The sequence below is a fragment of the Scardinius erythrophthalmus genome (assembly GCF_964197995.2).
Source record: "Scardinius erythrophthalmus genome assembly, chromosome: 9".
In the NCBI taxonomy this organism is placed as follows: domain Eukaryota; kingdom Metazoa; phylum Chordata; class Actinopteri; order Cypriniformes; family Leuciscidae; genus Scardinius; species Scardinius erythrophthalmus.
In genome coordinates, this window is record NC_138229.1 from 23275353 (window position 1) to 23295103 (window position 19751).

The following is a 19751-nucleotide window of genomic DNA, read 5'->3' on the forward strand; positions in this document are numbered from 1 at the left end:
TAAGTTATGTAGCACAACAAATGGACTATTTTTATGAAATCTTTTAGGATTTTTTTCTTTTCTTTTTTGGTCGTTTGTATGACAGAAGCTGCATAAAGATTAAACAAAAAGTTTTTGAAAAATATCAGTTTGAAACAACATGAGGGGAAAGCAATTACAGAATTTTAATTTTTGAGTGAAATGTCCCTAAGTAAAAACAAATCTGTATTACTTGACAAATAAAAAGGACTTTTGCCATTGTTATGGATGTGAGTGTAGCACCTATAAATATCATGTCATCAGCGCTTTTTTTTTTTTCCGTCTTCGTACCCTCGTAAAAGCGCATGTGTAGCATCACTCTATTTAATTAATATCATTACACATCATGTTTTTCTAAGGAAACTTCAAAGCAAAGTTCCAGCTCAGGTTCACCCGCAATCAATACTGTAATATGATAGAGATATTTTTGTCCTCTTAGCAAATATGCTGGTGATTTGCAGACTACAGTTCGAGAGATAAGTTCTCAGGCGCCATTATCCAAGAAAGAGAAGAATGAGTCATAAAGGTAGGTTTTGTTCTCAGGTTATACTCCTTAAAGGGGTCATCGGATCACTTTTATATGGTGTTTGCATATAAATGTGTCTTTGCAGTGTGTGGACACACACATACAATGAAGAAAATCCATTTGCTCCTTTTTTTTTTTTTAATAATCACAAAGCCTAAACAGTCTCAATAATCAAGCCGTTTGGATTTTCTGAGCAATATGATGTCATATTGCTCATGCTCCGCCCACGACCACTGACGGCCTGTCACGTATTAGCATATTTCCTGTGTTAGCATATTTCTGCCTTCTGCCATTTGTATACTGTCTGCCATGGCAGCACTCTGTGTCTTGTCAACACGTCCCAAGGAAGAGAGGGGTGGGGTGAGCAGTTGCTCATTATCATTTAAAGAGACATGCACTGGAACGGGTCGCTGTGAACAGAGCTGTTTTTGAGGTAAAAAGGGAGTTGTTTTACACAACCATTGAGGAATTTTAACCAAAGTGTGTTGCAAACTTTACTTGAAGACCCTAAAGAATCATACCAACTTGTGGAAAATGGGCATCCGATGACCCCTTTAATCAATAGTTATGTAAACAAAACTACAATAGTGATGAACTGCAGTAGGTCCGGCTAATAGCGATGCAGGCTCAAGGCACATCTGAGGATGCCATGGAGACCCATGTGATCCTGATCAGGCTGAAACTCATTAGCCAGGCTAAATGTGTGCGATTGCCAAGGATGCCGAAATCTCGAACCAAACGGATCTTGTGGATGCTTGTCATGGCAACAGCATGTATCAATAAAGCAATCTTTATTTCCTGACAGGGAACGAGACCTGCATTCTAATGGAGGGGCTGTTATTGCGTCGTAGCTCGGCACTGTGGTATAAACACTGCAGTCAAACTAGCTTTAGTTAACCCATACGTTTTGTTGTTAATGTATCAATGCAGACAACCGGCTTAGATGATTGACACATAATGGGATGTTTGTGCCCTGTAGTGTCCGAGCTTGTTTTTCTGTGTATGTTTTTAGCAGCGGCTCATTGGTCAGGCCGCATTAATTCCTATGTGTTTTCCTAGCAGGAGAGGTAATGAACAGGAAGTGATTGTGGTCATGCGTCCAGATAAGAGAGCTTGTGTCCCAGCATCCCTGATGCTTATCACCCACCACACCAGGGCGGCAGCTGCAGAGGAAGTGCATAGCGCCATAGCAACAGCCCAAGAGAGGAGAATCCGCTCTGAAGCTCTCAAAAATGTCTCGGGTTCAGCTCTGCACAAAACAGGGCTGTGGAATCACCTGTTTGAAACATGTTCTCTTAGAGAAAATGAAGATGCAACATTATAAAAAGGATATTTCTGAGTCTAAATTCTGATGAGTCATGCTCAAAGCTTGTTGTCAAATAACTATAATTGCATATCTGGGACTGCAGATAATATTTTAATGTGGCAAGTTAGTATAGAGCTGGTAAGTCCCGCCCCTTCCGCTAACCCCACTGGACCTCTAGATTGAATGTCATGTCTAGACCTCGCCTATGTGACATGAGTCTTTCTTGTTATGTCTTTTCCACAACTGCTAGCCAAACAATCGTACAATATACTGTCAAACTCGTAACATGAAAAATTATATAAAAAATTCACAGACAACATATGTTCACATTCATGGCACAATTCAAACGGGACCAGAAAATAATTATTTTCTCACATTCACTTGCATTGACGATTTTTCAATCTAGAGGTCCAGTGGGGTTTTACGGATGGGCGGGACTTACCAGCTCTATAGAGAGCCTAAGTCCCGCCCCTCCGCTTCCGGCTCATGGGACCTTACTTCGGAAAAAATATGTATGGAAGTCAATGGCGAGAGATAACTTATCTTTTTATTCCGTCTGAACTGTGCCCTGAATTACACATATGATGTTTGTCAATTTAAAAGGTAATTATGAAAGTCAAGAAAGTCGCAGTTTGTCATAAAACAGAAGAGTAACGTTTAGTTTTATGTGAAAATCGCTCAATGAACTACATCTCTCGCCTCGCACTATGTACGTCACAAGATCCGTTGCTCGTATGTGTGTATTCTGGCTCAAAACACTCAGGCATGACGGCGTTGCGTTACGATTATAAGGTAAGACTATAGAAAAAATGACAGACGTTAGCTTCAGTAAAGTTAGCTTCATTCATTGAGAGAAAAGGCATGACGTCGCATGCGCGCCTTCTGGGTTTGTAGTCTTTCTAATTACGTATTTTCACAGTCTTATACCTCAGCAGTTTTACATCAAGCTGCGACTTTCTTGACTTTAAAATGTATCTTTTAAATTGATAAACATCATATGTGTAAATCAGGGCACAATTCAAACGAGATCAAAATATTTGTTGTATCTCGCCATTGACTACCATACAATATTTTTCCGAAATAAGGTCCCATGGTGGTCGACCGGAAGGGGAGGGACTTAGGCTCTCTATAGGGAAAAACATTACACATGATAAAATAATAAATATATTAAACACAGATAATTCCAAAAATAAATGTGTTGTTGTTGAACACTGATGTCTTATCATATTATAAAAACAATAAGCCACTAATGAAAATCAGTGTAACCAATGATTTTTTTAACCAATATTCACACTAGCTTAATTGGTTTATAGAGTATATACTTTAAAAAACAGAAAATGGCACCATTTGGTGGGTTTCCAAAGAATAGCATCCAAAATTCACAGGTAAAATAACTTTTAATGTATAGTTTAGCACACTTTTTTTCTTCCTTTTGGTCAAACCAAAGAGAATAGTGCTAGCAATGACAAGGTCTGGGGTTGAAGTATTATTTTATTATTATTATTATTATTATTGGTAAAAAACACACACAAATATAACAATTAGGTAAATGCTATATTAGTTGATGTCTACCTGTCAGACTTGGTACAATCACAATAACTCATGGTCTTTTGTGGCTTATTGCTTTATTGACACACAAATACAATAGCAGTGGTATGAATTCAAAGCCTGAGCCATAGATTGAATGGAACAAATGTGGAAGGAATGCTTGGGTTTTTTTTTCTCCCCCAAGTATGTCCACTGCTGATAGCATTCCTGGTCTCTCGTGTCGTGTCGCTGTAATAGGCCGGGCAGCGCTGGCGATGTGAGGCACTGCTGTGCTGTTGACTGAAGCTGAGCTGAGGATGAGAACACAGTGGCCCATTGTACTGCGTTCAGATACAGAGCCTGATGTGTGAGTTCGGTCAGCTCCTGCTGGGAGCTTTTGTCAAGCGGAGTAGCTCGCTCAAGGGTGTCGCTTTTTCCCCTAAATACGTACGTTTCCGTGGGAGATTTGGGGAGGGGCCTGTCATAATGAACATGGCCCTTCTGATTTGCCATCACTGTCCGCGACAAGTCGCACGCCACCCCTCTGTCAGCGTAGTGTCAGGTTAAATGATAGATTAGCGGATTGATTTTCCTGGATATTCCGTTCAATTGTCTTCCATGTTTTGCAAATTAGCAGGAAAATGACTGAACACGACTCTCTTTGTGGCTTTCCGTGTTTTCACCAGATGGCAAGAGCTCTGCTATTGATTACAAAAGGTGGTTCTTAAATTAATGTAAACAGCAGTTTATTAAGTTTTCATTTACTAGCTCTTGCAGTTGATAAAAATAGCTTGTTAATTGTGCCCAAATGTACCGAGTCACTTCTCCATGTCAATCAGGTGTGACGAGGGCACTTCCTAATTTAGAGGAAGGTGGATTCATATTTTAATAAGCCACTGTGCGTGGCATTCAGCCATGAGGTTAGAAAAAAGACGAGGCAACATCTGAATTAATCGCGTTGGAGGTTAAATTCAATTTCACGTAATGGGACTTGGCACAGGTTTTTTCCCGCACAATAGCTGAAATTGCAGCCCTTTCAGCTGGCTGCTGGCAGCCGTCCACCCAGGTCATTCTGGCTCCTGCTTCTTGTTGTCTCTTTTTTCTCCCCTCTGTATAAAGATACAGGCAGAAAAATGTTAATCCTTTCAGTGCGTCGCACCTGTTGACATTTTTTGGGGTCTATCGGTTTTGCGATTAGTGTGATTTAATGTAGCTTACCTCCCTGCAACAAGGACGGCAAGAGGGTTCTGGGGGGGGGGGGTTGTGTCCATTTTCCTGATGCACCAGGACAAATTCTTTGAGTCTGTTGAAAGTGATTAGATTTCTCAAGGGTCCTTGTCTCAGAAACACTACCCTACATAAATTACTCATGCTCTTCTCTCATGGGCTTAGGGACCGGCTGCCAGCGCTGGAACACATCAGCCATTTGCTTGTTCATAGGTTGATTTGGTAAATATAAAGGCATAGGGTGATATTATTAGAAATTATTACTCTCATTCAGCAAGGATGTATTAAACTGATCAAAAGTGCTGTTCTTTTGAATTGTATATTCTTCAAAGAATCCTGAAACATTAAGCAGCACAGCTGTTTTCAACATTGATAATAATTAGAAATGTTTCATGAGCAGCAAATCAGCATATTTGAATGATTTCTGAAGGATCATGAGACTGAAAAATGGAGTACTGACGCTTTGATGTCATACACCGATCGGTCTGCGCAGCACCGCTTCAAGTCAAACACACTTATTTACTTCATTCCTGAATGAATCCGCGTTTTCAACAAATCAGTCGAGTGAACCAATGATTCAATGGTCCATTCATAAAGAGAGCCATTTACTTAATTCTTAAATAAATCAGCTGTTTGAATAAATGACTCAATCACTTACTCATTTAGACATTTAATGCCACCTACTGGCAGTTTGAGATTCTTATTTAGAGTATCATTTCATTGAAAAAAATAACTTCATATTTTGGGGATAGTTTGCCAAATATACAAAATATAGAAAAGTACATTTTTCAGTCATTCGCAAAATAAAATTTTCTAGGTTTCAAATTTGAAGCAATAGATATATTGTTCAAAATGATAACAAAAGTCTAGGGCCCGTTCACAACAAGGACGATAACTATAAAGATAACGATACAGTAGTCCTGAAAATCGTTCTCAAAATGAAAGAATAGCAGAGTCCACACCACAACTATAAAGATAACAGCACAAAGAAACCATAAAGTTGGAATCACTTTCAGTATGATTTTATCCTTATGAGCAATAAAAACAATGACAGCCAATCAGAATCAATCCAGCTATAACAAACTCAAACCTTTAAAGCGGCAGACAAGCACGCGCTTAGATAAACAGAACGATATCGTCCGCTGGTGTGGACGCTAATATAGTTATCGCTGTAGTTTTCTTTATAGTTTGGTGTAAACGGGCCTTTAGACTAGTGAAACTGTGTGTTCGTTGTTGATATGATGAAGTACAGCCTGGTTCGATATTTTGTATCTAATTCAGTGAAGTTATTACTATTATTATTATTATTCTGACATTTTACATTAAGTGTGACTTACATGTCCAAACTATTCTCAATATAATGATGAGGAATATGCACTGCAACACTGTGTGTTGTGTAACCCTCTGTGCTGGTGACAGTGGTCTCATGTGGTTATTTGTGAGGGGTCACCATGTCATGCAGAAGGTTTCATGTCTTCAACTAGCTGTTCTGTGGTTGAAGTGCATTGTGGGACATTAGTGTAGACATATGTCGGACTGCATCCCGGACAGCAAAAGTAGCACACACACACACCCACACACACACACCACTCCTGTTGAGATAAAAATAACGTGACCTACCTTTCAGCTGCAAACATCCTCAAGTGAGCAGATGCACTTAAACACTCTCCCACACGAGTTAAACACTGTTGACCCCGCACAGCTGCACCAAAATCTGCACCATTTATCAAAATACAGAAATGAAACAGACACCGAAGACAAACAAGGAGAATAAATGTTGTCACTGGGCTTTCGGTGCTGGAAAACACTTGTTCAGACACCCTTATCAAACCAAATTTTCCCCTCAACCAATCGTAAAATAAAGCAATTAAGTGGTCGTGTCACCATCTATTGGTCTCCAGTGAAATATGCCTTCATTTACCTCCATCGGGATTCCTGAAGCAGTAAATTATGATACACTGTAATTTTGTCTCACTGTGAAAGGATATTTAACAAGCCACTGGCTGCTCACTCTAAAACTTAATCATTTTTATCCCCCATCTTTTTTCAGGTCAGCTCTATTTAAGATGAGATTCGGTCAGTGTTGAAGCATATCTAGGGATTCAGTTAGGGGAAACAGACATTAAAGTTCACTAATGGTTTAATTTAAGCTAATTGCGCCGACACCAATGACCAAAAACCATGAACCGTAGGAACCGATAAATCGCTTCACGGCAACAATACGAGCAAAGGAGAAAAGGAAAAAAAAAAAGCAATATGTCATCATTCATGAATCATTAAACCAATGAAGGAAAAAATTTTCCCAGAAGCTCGGCTGTCACTTTACAGACCAGACTGCAATGGCAAAGCTGCGTCATCACGTTATTCCCCCTTATATAAATTGCCATTCTTCACAGATCTATGTCAGACCATTGTGAAGATAATTGTAACATTGGAGGCTGGTTTCGCTCTCTGCGTGGGGCTTTCACCAATCAACTGATAGAAATGAATACGTGCATTACATTGCGATATATTCAGAAATAATTCCGCATAACGCCTTGGAGGCAGAGCGCAAAAGGGAAAAGCCCAACTTGGTTTCTCGGCTCGACATGAAATCGTACCAATTCAATAAGAGCCAGCCAGTGATTTATACTTCATCCTCATCTCTGGGCCTAATATCAGAGTGCCTCTATAGGTAGTCATGAAAGTCACTCTAGCTCACTGTAATAAATTACAGTGGTGGAACACGAATGAAGACTCTTTCAGTTCAGCTTCAGGCTCTCAGAAAATTGCCATTTTGAGGAGGGGGGGTTTGGGGGTGAAAAAAGAAATCACTTTGTGCCGTAATGCAGTACAGACAAAGGTTATTCATCAGAGGAATGATTTGAAGTCAAAGATGACTGCCACTCTTGATATTGAATGCTAGGGAGCAAAGAGAGAAACACTCCCCCCTTCTCTCTCTCTCTCTCTCTCTCTCTCTCTCTCTCCCTCTCTCTCCCTTTGCCTCTATTTCTCTCCATGACGACCCTGACCCACTTTTGTGGCTGCTTATTATTCAGGCTACGGTTTATCCATGGAAAGAATGTGTATAATTTGGTTTGACAACAAACCCCTGCGTGTTCCTCTCAGAGAAGTGGTTGCTATCGACAGCGACTCGTATCGAGTATTTTTTTTAGTTCTTTATTTTAATATAAAATAAATCATAATGTACGCATATCTGGGGAATCAGCTATAATTTTCTGTACGGGAACCATTCGAGTGTGCGTCTCGCGCAGAGCTATTGCTGTTAGTAACAGCGTTTGACCTTTAGATTTCTGCTGAAATTAAACCATAAGGAAACCTCTCTTTTTCGCCCTTACGTCCTCCTTTCCACTGCGTGCCATTATGCTCACATTTTTCTTGCCCTCTCTGTGTTTTATAAACGTTGACATGTTTAGAATGTGAGGTTTCACCGGTGACTAATTACACCAGGGGAAACCAAAGGTGTACATTTGGATGTTGATGCTATTCGAGCATCTGCTGATCAGAAATGAAACGGAGAGTGTTTCTGGCACATCTCCAAGACAGCATTAGCATCTTGCGAGAAGGCAGAGGAATATATTTTATTACCTGACAGGCTGCTTTTAAGGGTCCACACATGTTGACATAGGGAGGTCGGCAGAAGGTCTGAAAGGCCAGATGTACCTTCAAGTTGATACGGAGCGGCTGATAACAAGATGATGGGATTAATTATTTCCCTCAATCTGCCAACAGTCGCTAATGCAGTCATGTATATACAGCCGGAGCAAAATGTGTTCATATAATATATCATCTCATGTATGTTGTGAAAATGGGTGTGAGGAAAGAATGGAGAGGAACTGAATTTAAACAGATTTGGGGTTTTGCGTTCATTTGAACTCAGACATAACAATATATGCAAAGACCATGACTGGAGTCAAAACAAAATATAATTTTTTGTATACATTTGCATTTTTTGACTTACTTAGCTTTTTTTTTTTTTAAATAAAGTATAAAAAAAAAGACATAATTTGGTTGCTTTTCGTTACTTAATCAAATAAATTTACTTAAAAATAAATATAAAAAGTATCTATTTTTGGAGTATTTTTAAGCTTATTCACATTTACCTAAATTGCTGCATTACCTTTATAAAAATAATAATAATTTTACCCATTTTTGTACATTTCAGAGTATTTTTAAGCATATTCACATTACCTGCATTGTCTGCATTACCTGCATTAAAATAAATTAATCAATTAACAATAATAATAATAATTGTACTCTTTATTTGTTTATTTTAAATGTTGTAGTATTTTAAAGCTGCCTGCATTACCTGCATACAATTTAAAACATAATAATTTTTTGCAGTTTATTGAAAACAAAATAAAATAATTTAAGTTAACTTATTAATAAAACCCTTAGTCTGAACATTTCAGATGTTCAAAATAAAAAAACACGCTGGAGATAAAACAGCTGTGAAGTATTTCACATTTAAAAAGCACATTAGCATTGAAAAATGCATTATATCCATTTCTGTCAGTTCAAGAGGTTTTATGATAGATATTTTAGGGGGCCCATATATTTCAGCGGCTCCTAGTCTAACATAAAAGGGGACGAAAATGAGCATGGTGCTGAGTAGTGAGTGCATTTAAACCACAGGGTGTGGAAAGAATACACACTCGCAGTTTGATTTTCCCATACTCTGACCTTCCATAAGAAACTGATGAGGAATGAAATTGGTTCCAGTCTCGCGAAAAAAAGCTCTGATTCACATCTGGACAACTGAGAGAGAGAGAGAGGGAAAGAGAGAGAGAGAGAGACGCTCAAAATGTCCTAGTCGGTGCAGCAAAAATGGTTCCTTAATGGTTTCATACAATATGAAAAACTGTCATACTAACAATCAAGGCCTTTGCTGCATTCCTGCCAAACAACTGCATTTAATGACTGAAAGCTGTACCACACTAAAACATTTGTGGAAAAAAAACATGATGCCATTCACATCTGCGTCACATGAAATGATGAGTACAGCACAGCAATAAAGTCTGAGCACAGGTGCAACGCCAGAAATAGGATTCGTTCTATTTGATTACAGTATGTATCACTGAGCAGGAGAGATGTCACTTCTAGACATATCATCCAGTGCCAGAGAAGCAAATGCATAAAGCCAATTTGACAAAGGGGTCAATATACAGCATCCAATAAAAAAGAAATCTACAAGATCTGCCAAGAGCTATAAACATCAAAATAATGGCCCCACTGTTCAACACATATATTCAATTGGCTCCTCTTTTCTTATTTGTTTCTTGGATCATTTTATATTTTTTGCCATTTACAAAGTCGTAGAAGTCAAACATGATGCATGGCGGCGGAAAGTATGCCACGTCTTCTACGGTGAAACATTAGCCGCGTCTGTACAACAGGCAATCACGGGAGATGATGCGGGGGCTCATTGATTGCACGCAAGTTGCATGATTATGTTCGGCGCAAAGCATTCCATTGCACTCATATCTCATTACCCTTCTTCCTGAACGGCGGCCATTTTGATTGGGTGCTGCTACAGCAGAGAGAACTGTTGAAACAAGAGAGTGCCATCAGCCTCCGGTTCCACAGGAAATGCATGATAATCTGTGTAGCTTCACCAAAAAGACCTCGAAATGTCCTTTGTTTGTAATCTGTTCTGTCACCAGTATGTCTGTGGCATCATCCCAGCTAACAAAAACATGTTCTTTTATGTGCTAATATTCCCATTCAGTTATGAAAACATTATTTCTGAAGAGGACCTTCTTGCTGTGAGGTGGCAGTACCCAATGAGCCACTGTGCCACCCTTTTTATATTTATGTTTATATGAATTCAAGTGATAAAAATAGATAAATGTAGGCAATTCATTTCTTAAAGCCGCATGGATTTCAAATTAACAAAATTTTAAGTACCAAAAAACGGTTCAGTGCATTACATATTTATACAAAAATAACAGATAAGACTTCACTTTAGGATTCACATTTTACTGTAGTAATACACTAAACTGTGTAAGAGTCTGAGAAGTACACAGTCCAAAATATGGAATCATAAAGAGCATTTCTATACCAAAACCACAACCCCACCAAGTTAAACAAGGGAAAAAAGAACACAAACTCAAACATACAACTAGACAGCACACAAGTCAAATCTAACAAGACGTGGAAGACAACACTATAGAAAAAGAAAACTGTGTATATTAACTGTTTCATACGGAGTTTCAAACAAAATTCTTTGTGATGATTCAGGATGAAGAGAGACCTTAGAGTGTAACGGCTGTCTGCAGACTCTGGATGTTTGGTTTAAAATGGCATGGAATGGAGCGCATGCGCAGAGTTGTGAGTAATAGAAAGATAATGAGAGAATTTAGTTTACAATCATCTTAAATGCTGTTACAGTATAGGGGAAGTTCAAAGTCCTGATTGCTTAGGTTCAATCCCAGCTAACAAGGAACGTTCCCATAACTTTCACTAAAATTGTTGTACAAAATGTTCTTAAAACATTTAAAAAACTAGATGTTTTGAACATTCAGAAATAACCTTTTCTAAACATTTTCAAAATTATAGAGTGGAATGCTCCTCTGACTTTCACATAAACCAAGAAAAAACGCTCTTAATACATAAAAAAACTTGACGTTTTAAATGTTTAAAAGACATTCAGAAATAACATTTTCATAACTTAATGGGAATGTTGGCTGAACATTCTAAGAACATATTTTTAGCTGGGATGAAGTCAGTGTATTATTCCTGCTTTCCTGTATGTTCTATATACAAATTGCATTCATTGTTTGTTCCTTATGCGTGTGTCTGTTCTCTTCAATTCTCTTTTATGATCAAACAAGTATTAACATTTAAAAATGAATAGATGAACATCCAACTAAACCATTCCAAATAATATGTTCCATGAACCATGTATAAATAATGTTTATTTTTTATTTTTATTTTTTTATGTTTTGAGAACATTATTAAAGACCAGATAACTTTTTTTCTAATATTTACACAACTTTTAAAGAACATTAGTGAAAATTATGGGAATGTTCCCTGTTAGCTGGGATGTGTCTCTCCTAGGTTCCCTTCCCCCTTCTTATGATATCTGTTTATATTGGATCTGTACAATATGAATAATGTAGAGCAACCAATCTCATTACCATGCTCAGATATAGAATACAGATTATTGTATAACATTTGCATAAAATTATGGCTCTCGTTGAGGGAGAGGGAGCGTTTCTTTCACAATTTGATTTATTGGGTTCATTTACGGTGAGAAAGATTAGGTTTGAGTTACATAAAATTGGCTCGAATGTGAAATTTATGATACTTAAGTTGGAATTCAACACCTTAAAATCTGATTTTAATAGCTGCAAATTTTAGACACATTTCAGTTAGAATGACTTTTCAGGAAGACCTTTATCATCATTAGCACTTTTCAAAATTAAGTTGTTTCATAATTCCACACATGCATATATTTTGCACCTTCTTTTGCATAATACGCTCATTTACAAATCCTCACAAAGATGTATGTTGCTCATATAACAAATGCAACATTTCATAGCTTTTATTATATTACACACGCTATGCGAACATACCAAATGCAGTTTTGCTACAAATGCAATATTTTGCTGTGATCTGAAAGGCCTTCATTTGCGTCTGTTTTTCAAATTGTCGCTGTGCATAAATGAATAGCGTATCATGTTGATATTACAGCCCATAATTCTAGTTTTGGAAAAACAGTGGCACGCTGTCAAATATGGATGTTTGAGGAGTTTTTTTGTGAATGCAGTACAATATAATTAGCTGGAGTGGCCAAGTACTTCGCTCAAGGGCACAGACTGGTCCTAACATAAAACATAAGGGTTTAACATCATCCCAGCTTCACAGCTTGTTTTCATCCCAGAACCTTTCAGAAGTCCATCCCGGCCCAGCTAAGTGGCAAACACTTAAGATTAGAGGAACAGAAGTTCCTCATATATTTTAATAGAGAGTTGTTCAGAGCTGGTTGAGGTTGGCAGGGTGCCCTGGTACCTTCCTCCTCAATAGCTGGTACTCTTATATAATAGTGTATGCCAGGAAAAAGAGTTTGTCAGGAGGAGGGGGAGAGCTCAGGGTGAGGGTTATATAGGTTTAGCCAGAATGTTTCCATTTTATCTGTGTACACATTGGGATGATGAGGCCGGGCAGTGGGGCTCTGCAGAAATCCTGCTGACCTCTGGAGAGCTCAAAGAGCAGTACACTGATACCAGCTCCTCTCAGACTGCAGGTGCTGAAAGCTATTACTCTCTTGATTACGGATAGGAATCTCAGGACTTAACGATTCTGGTTCCTATTTCACTTAATGATTCCGGTTTCTTAATATCGTTGAGGAAGTACCTGATAATTGATCCTAATTACATTGTAATTCTGTTTGTGCAAAACTCTGTTCTTAATGTTTGTTTTTAAACTATACATTGTCAAATGAACAGTCGGTGCATAATCATTTTGATTTTATTCTCATGTAAACAAACAGTAACAGTTATTGGTTTTGGATGAGTCGTTTTGAGTTTGTGATTCATTTTGACGTTTATTAAAAATGCTCATAAGTCACGAGAATCAGACTGTACTGACCATACTATATAGTGTTGACAATATTTTTTTTCATATTAAAGGTAGGGTAGGTAATTTCTGACAGGCTAGCAATTTTAAAGCATAGCTTTAAAAGAAGATCCCACCCTCCCTTCTTAGCGTCTCTAAAGCAACGCCTTCAAAACACACACAGCAGAATCTGCAAAGCTGCACGAGACAAGAGACGGCATTAAATTACCTTTACATATTTTCAAAAATGAGTTAGTTATTTTCACATTCTCTATTAAAAACATTCAAAATGATATATAAAAACACCAAATTTGGCACACACCAAGTCAAAACCAAATATTTGATAATACCATGATACCACAATTGTTTGATTAACATTAATGAAACAGACAGCCTATATATTAAGATCTACTGTACTGCATGGATCTAATATAATGTTACACATCAGATATTTTTCCCCAACAGTTAAACGTTCACATAAGACATAACAGATAATGCTTGCATGAATACTAGCCAAAACAAATATTTTGAAATACTGTAATTCTGTGTAAATTGCGCGCTCTCTGAGGTGTCTTTGTGCGCACACTTCGGATCTGTCAGTCAGTGCGCGTAAGATTGTTTTGTTTAACATCAGCATGAGTTTGAAAATCACATTTCATCGGTTCAGACTCATACTTTCGAGAATTCGCTATGAGTATTCGCAAAGTTGGAATGCTGCACTTTAAAACGATACCAAACTTGTGCTGAGGGGAAGCACAGCCGTTAAGAAGCGATCAGAGAAAAACAGCATTTTTCATGGACAAGGGAAAGGTACTTCACTTTTTTTCATTTCACTGTTGGTCGTAATTATAGCCTGTGCGCATTTCCGACTCATTTTGATAGCCATTTGTCACATATGTTGACAGGAAGGTAAGACATCGTCCAATCATTGCATTCAGACCAAATGCAATGATTGGACGAACATTTTTTGGTCCTGTGACTTCCACATGTTTTAATATTTAGACCACTTCTATTATTTATTGCTATCAGGATGTTTCAATAGTATAACAAAAAGTGTTTATAAAACAAATTGCCTATACCCTACCTTTAATTCACCACCTTGTCAAAAAGTTACGTTTTCCTGTGAGACTGGGTTGGCCTATTCGCACATGCTAATTGAGGACATTTTGAAGCTAGCGTCAAATTAGAATCAAATACAGCTCTCTTAAACACCTCGTTCTGATCGACAGTCAACTCCAAGACCCTCCAGTGACACTAATTAGAATAAATTAACAGAAAACCCCTTGTAAGATAAATACGGGCATTAGCGAATGAACACATCCCTGGCCACAGTTCAGTCCCCCACACACACACTTTGGCCCGTAGGCCTCGTCGTTCTGAACCAGGGGAGTCATTTAAGGATGAACAGTTTAATTACAGAGCTAATAAGTGTTGCCACAGACTTTCTAATATTATTCTGGGAGAACACTAGCATGTCATTACCCTCCTTCCCCTAAGGAACGCTTCCTATTAATCATAATGAGGAATTTGTTAGCATGTGGTCATGTCAGTTGGGATCAATTTCTTTTACCTAAGCTTTCTATGAAGCTGCCAGACGCTCGGGGCGGAGTGTGGAAGGGATCGATTTACAGTCCCGCAGCCATTAGGCCCTGTTTTGTTTTTGTTGTTTTTGTTATTTGATACCTCATTTGCATCAGCGCGGCAGCTGCTGAACGCGCATTGTAGTCGTTTGTTGACCTGCTCGCACAGATACTTTCTTGCTTTTCACACTAAAACTTGTTTATTTTAGGATGTAGCTGATGCCTGCGGCCCTGTGGTTTGATAATGGACTCTTGTGGTGTTTTTTGCTAATAATGCAATAATTTGTGTAGTGCATGCAGTTGAGCTGTCAGATTTTAGAATGGCAATCTGCACTAGGTGTGGTTTTATTGGTCATGTAATGGCACCTCAGGCTCTGAAAGAAAAGCTACAATGACACAAAATGGCTCCCTGCTTGCCACAAGATTGAGAAATGCGAGTTTGCATGAATCAAGGAAAACCTCAGTCATAATCGGCATGTACAGCTTGCAAAATGGAGTTCGCACTGCCGGGTTTGCTTCGAAAGTGCAGTCGGCGTATAGTTGAGGGAGGGTGTTGGCCAACTGTTGCTGGATGGATTTGGTGTCAGTGTGATGTGTTTAGCTCTGAGGTTATACTTTTTCAGCTAAGGCCACCTCACACTTTCCACTGGCACATTCATATGCAAATAGTGTCTGATAGGGTAAGAGCTAAGCAGATAGAACTGCGCACAAACACTGAGAGAGCCATGTTAAAGGTCATAACAGGGAGAAACCAGAGAGAATCTTTATAAAAATGGATATGGTTTGAACGGCTGCGTTATAAATAACTGGTTGTTTATAAAGGCAGCTTACTAGGTCCCATTTCAATTAAGCTGCTACCTAAGTAAACAGAAAGGCAGCTCCTAGGTTTTGTAACAGAGAATGTGTCTAACTGCAGCATAGCTGAAAAATTAGATGCTTTTTCAACATTTTTCAACATTTTTTCCTTCTTATGAATTGATTTTGGTACACTCATGACTATCTTGTATGTTGTTTTAAAAACAGCAAATTTCATAGTTTAAGAATAGCCACATCTTAGATCAGCCTGATCACATTAATCACAATCAATAAGCTAGCATGAAATTAACTGTCATCCGTGTGCAAAAACCAATCAGATCAGCCCATCAACTCACACACTTAAAAGGTCGCAATGTTATAGGCTTTCATTAGGATTATTGCCATTTCATTTCCATAGAATTATCTCGAGCAGGCATAATGAAATGAGATGTGCTGCTTGGATGAACAGAAATATAAACATTCAGCCAGTGACAGGCATCAACCATGAGTTTCCTTTCTCACTCGATCTCCTCTTCTTTGTGATGTCCTCTCTCATACGTTCGTAACACTCAAATAAGCGTCATGGATCTGTGTTAATGACAACGCTGTCGGGACCTTTTGCTGAGAAAGCCATTCCCTCACAGCCAACTTAAAACATATCTGATTTCTGCTTTTGATGTTAATCAGTCATTTTTCATGGGTTTTAAAGAAGTGGAGCAGATGTAAATTGGCGTGTGTTTGTCAGGAAGGCGTGTCAGCAGAATTTGTGTGTGCAAGTGTGTTGCTGAGTGGACTGTAGCAGGCAGCCAGTGTGAGCTCCTGTAATTTCCCAGGTGTGCTGCACAGCTGGGTCACAGGCTCATTCTCCTTCATCACACATTTAACCTGCACTGACTCAGCTGAAGCTGTTTTGAGCATCTTCAGCAGGTGAATGCACAAGCTGCATGTGTACTGTAAAAGACACTGTGGCTGAACTGAGTCATGGAGGTATAGAAGATTCATTACCAGTTCTTGTTTCATAAAGTTTTCTTATTAAATATCAAGAAAAAAAAAAACAGTTTTAGAACTTTAAAGTCAACATGAAATACCATGCATGTGCAACTCATTTTACTTCTGTAATCTGACATAATTCTAAGTGAAACAGGATATTTAATGAGAAAAAAAGGCTTGATTTCATCCATCTGGAATAAATTGACGTGCAGATTACGTGCCAGAATAGAGCCGGATTGTTGGAAAGGAGGGGTTGAAAAAGTATGAGGGAATACATGACGTCAGCCAAAAAAGACGAGCTGTTTCAGAGGCGGAGCATTTGCTGTGAAACAATCTGTATTGTATAAAGCGATATATAAATAAAGGTGACTTAACTTAATTTTCTTACATTTATGTTTAAAATTTTACAATTATATGAATATATTTAATAATGTTAATATTACAAGATATAATATAATTTTTATATTTTAAAAAAGAATAAATAAATCTGATCTTTAAAAAAAAGAAAAATAGGCTACAAGATAAAAACAGATGAATTTCTGTTTGGAATAATATGCACTATTGAATCATACACAAGAAGACCAGGAACATAAATTAAGGAAGTAATATTAATATATATGTCGATTTTTATTTAATGTTGACTGTAAAGGTGAAGCATGTATTTTCGGTGACAATAGCTGCATAATAATTGCAAAATTAGCAACTCTAATTTGGTGCTGCCAGTAGAAATTACACACTTCCTAATTGTGGTAAGCCAATTATAAAATCTTAGTGTAAATAAAAATAAATAAATAATTGTATTTGCTTATCAGCTTGTCTTACATTTCATATTGATTTATCGGTCCATTGATGGTACTGTATAATAAGTCAAACTGTCAATTTAACAGGTTTTTGTACGTTTATATCTGCGGTGAGACACCTGTACCCTTCCTAAAGGCTCAGGTCTATCCTTGTGTGGGCTCATCAAACTCCCTCTGTTGTATTCCACTGCACACATGAAAGCATTTCATTAATCCCTCTCAACCAGCAACTTTAATTACCACTGTACTAATTACATCAAATCACTGACATCTCCATCTGATACGGCAGGGACTTCAAAGACTAATTGTCTTCGAGCTCTGCATTTTGGGAAGAAAGCACTGAACAGAAATACCAACCGCATGTTCTGTGGCTCTGTCTCATTCTGTGGCTCATATTATGTGTCAAGCTAACATTTCTGACTGTTTATTCATTGTTTTTTCCTCTCTCTCTGTCTGTTTGCAGTACGACAGTGAAAACATGTTCATGAGTATGCCAGAGCCCAGCCAGGACTTTGTGCCAGGGAACCAGGTGGGTTAATTACTGCTCACTCCTTTTGTTTTAAGTCGTAATTAAACAAGTTTAAGCCGGCGCATCACAAATTAGAGCCACTATCAGTCGCCACCATAATCAGGGGCTATTATAACATGTAAACAAAGCATTTAAAGCTTAATGAAATGAAGCTTTAATGCATATTGTCGCAGGCTTTCATTTCCTCCATTTACACTTTCATTAAAAACGACACACAGTATGGACTCCACACAAGGCCGTGGGTTTATAAAAGGCAGACTGCAGCGCTTCAGTGCAATTCTCCTCTAGTTACTCATCGAAAGGGAAGTTTATTTCAGGATACTTGCACTTATTCGAACAACCAAGATAAAAAGCTGTTTCATCAGTGAGTCAAGCTTTGCCGACTAGATAGTTCAGCACATCTTGTTATAAAAAGCACAGCTTTATTACTTTTTTTAACTAAACATGCAGTTCGGTGCATTAAGGTCAAGGGTGAACATGCCTTCTTGAGGAGTGCAGGTTGTCTTACGGGACCTTCTACACGTTTGCCTAATGAATTAAGGCTACAGGTTAATTAGCGCCCCTTAGGACACCTGCCACATTCTGCTGTAGGGAAGTGAATGTGAATGTGATGCACTGTAGATGGACATGCACATGCAAACTAGTACGTTTAGAGTCGAACTTTAGGATTTTTCTCCCTGCTAGTTTTATCAGCCATCAGCAGGCTATGTGTGATGCTGCTGCTCTATTAAAACATTTCCTTCCTGCTTTTGTCATGAGCTGTTTGGGTTTGGCCTGTTTTTATAGACGCATTGATCTGAACTGTGCTTGCATTCTTTTAAATTTAAGCAAGCTACATTTTGACATTTCAAACTTCGAATACTATACACAATGGGATGTAGAATAATTCTCGAGGTTAAAACAACTTTTCTGCAAAGCGCCTCGACGCAGTATACACAATGAATTCAATCTGTTTGTGGATCACAGAGTTTGGCCTTTAATGTAAGACATGTAGAATGTAATGTGCCATAGCTCCCGCTCTAAAATAACTCCCTCCCTCCCCATCTCACTTGTGTTTTTCTCATTACAAGTTAAAAAAGTGTTATGAATAATTATTCCAGTTGATAAAGTAAATTTAATAATGAAACACGTTTTAAGAAAAAACTGTCCATATGGTTTGGCAACCTGCTCAAAACATCTTCTGTCTTTTAGTTTGACATAAGTAACGTTTAACAGGTCTCTGTTCTCCTGAAATGTGTGAAGGTGCAATTCACACCTTTCTCACACGTAGAAAATTGTATATTTAAACTTAATCATGAACACATTCGCTTGCAGTTTGACAAAGTTGTAGCTCTTTGTGCAATTTGCTGGTCAAACGTGGGGCATGATGGTCAACCAACTGACTAGTTAGGACAATTATTTCAACTACAATATATAATATAATAATAAATTAATAATAATATAATTTAACAGCAAATTAGTGTTACTGATTTTTTCTTTTTTTTAAAGAAACTATTCAGTGTAATCTAATCTTACATCAGTGGATAAATATATTAGTTAATAGTCAGCTGAAACTAAATGCTAATTGTTGGTTTCCACTGACTTGCTTAATTTTGATGTTATGTTGAGGTTACATGCTTTGCTTTGTGTTCATGTTCAGCACAGGACATATCTTATGTGAGTCCTAAAAGCTCTTCAATAAGCATTCACAATACATTGTGAATTAGTGGGAATTACAGTCTAACCTGTAGGCTGTAGAGACTAAGCCCAGTGGTGTTATGGCTCTCAATAGGACGAGGAAAAATAAATAAATGATATTTGACTCATGAATTATTCAGCACACTGTAGCAAATGCATTCAGGAGAATGTAAAGGAAAGTGCACTAAATTATAGGTCACTTACTTGTTTCAGAGTT

At 38.0% G+C, this 19751-nt stretch overlaps 1 protein-coding gene across 2 annotated transcripts in view; it reads left to right on the forward strand.

Moving 5' to 3' along the window:
* Nucleotides 1-19751, forward strand: part of tox (thymocyte selection-associated high mobility group box) — a 58543-nt gene that overhangs the window by 12786 nt on the left and 26006 nt on the right. For both annotated transcript variants that reach the window (XM_081373428.1, XM_081373429.1), the window contains exon 2: nucleotides 17792-17857. In XM_081373428.1, coding sequence (XP_081229554.1) covers nucleotides 17792-17857 — 66 coding nt within the window. The remainder of the gene's footprint in view (nucleotides 1-17791; nucleotides 17858-19751) is intronic.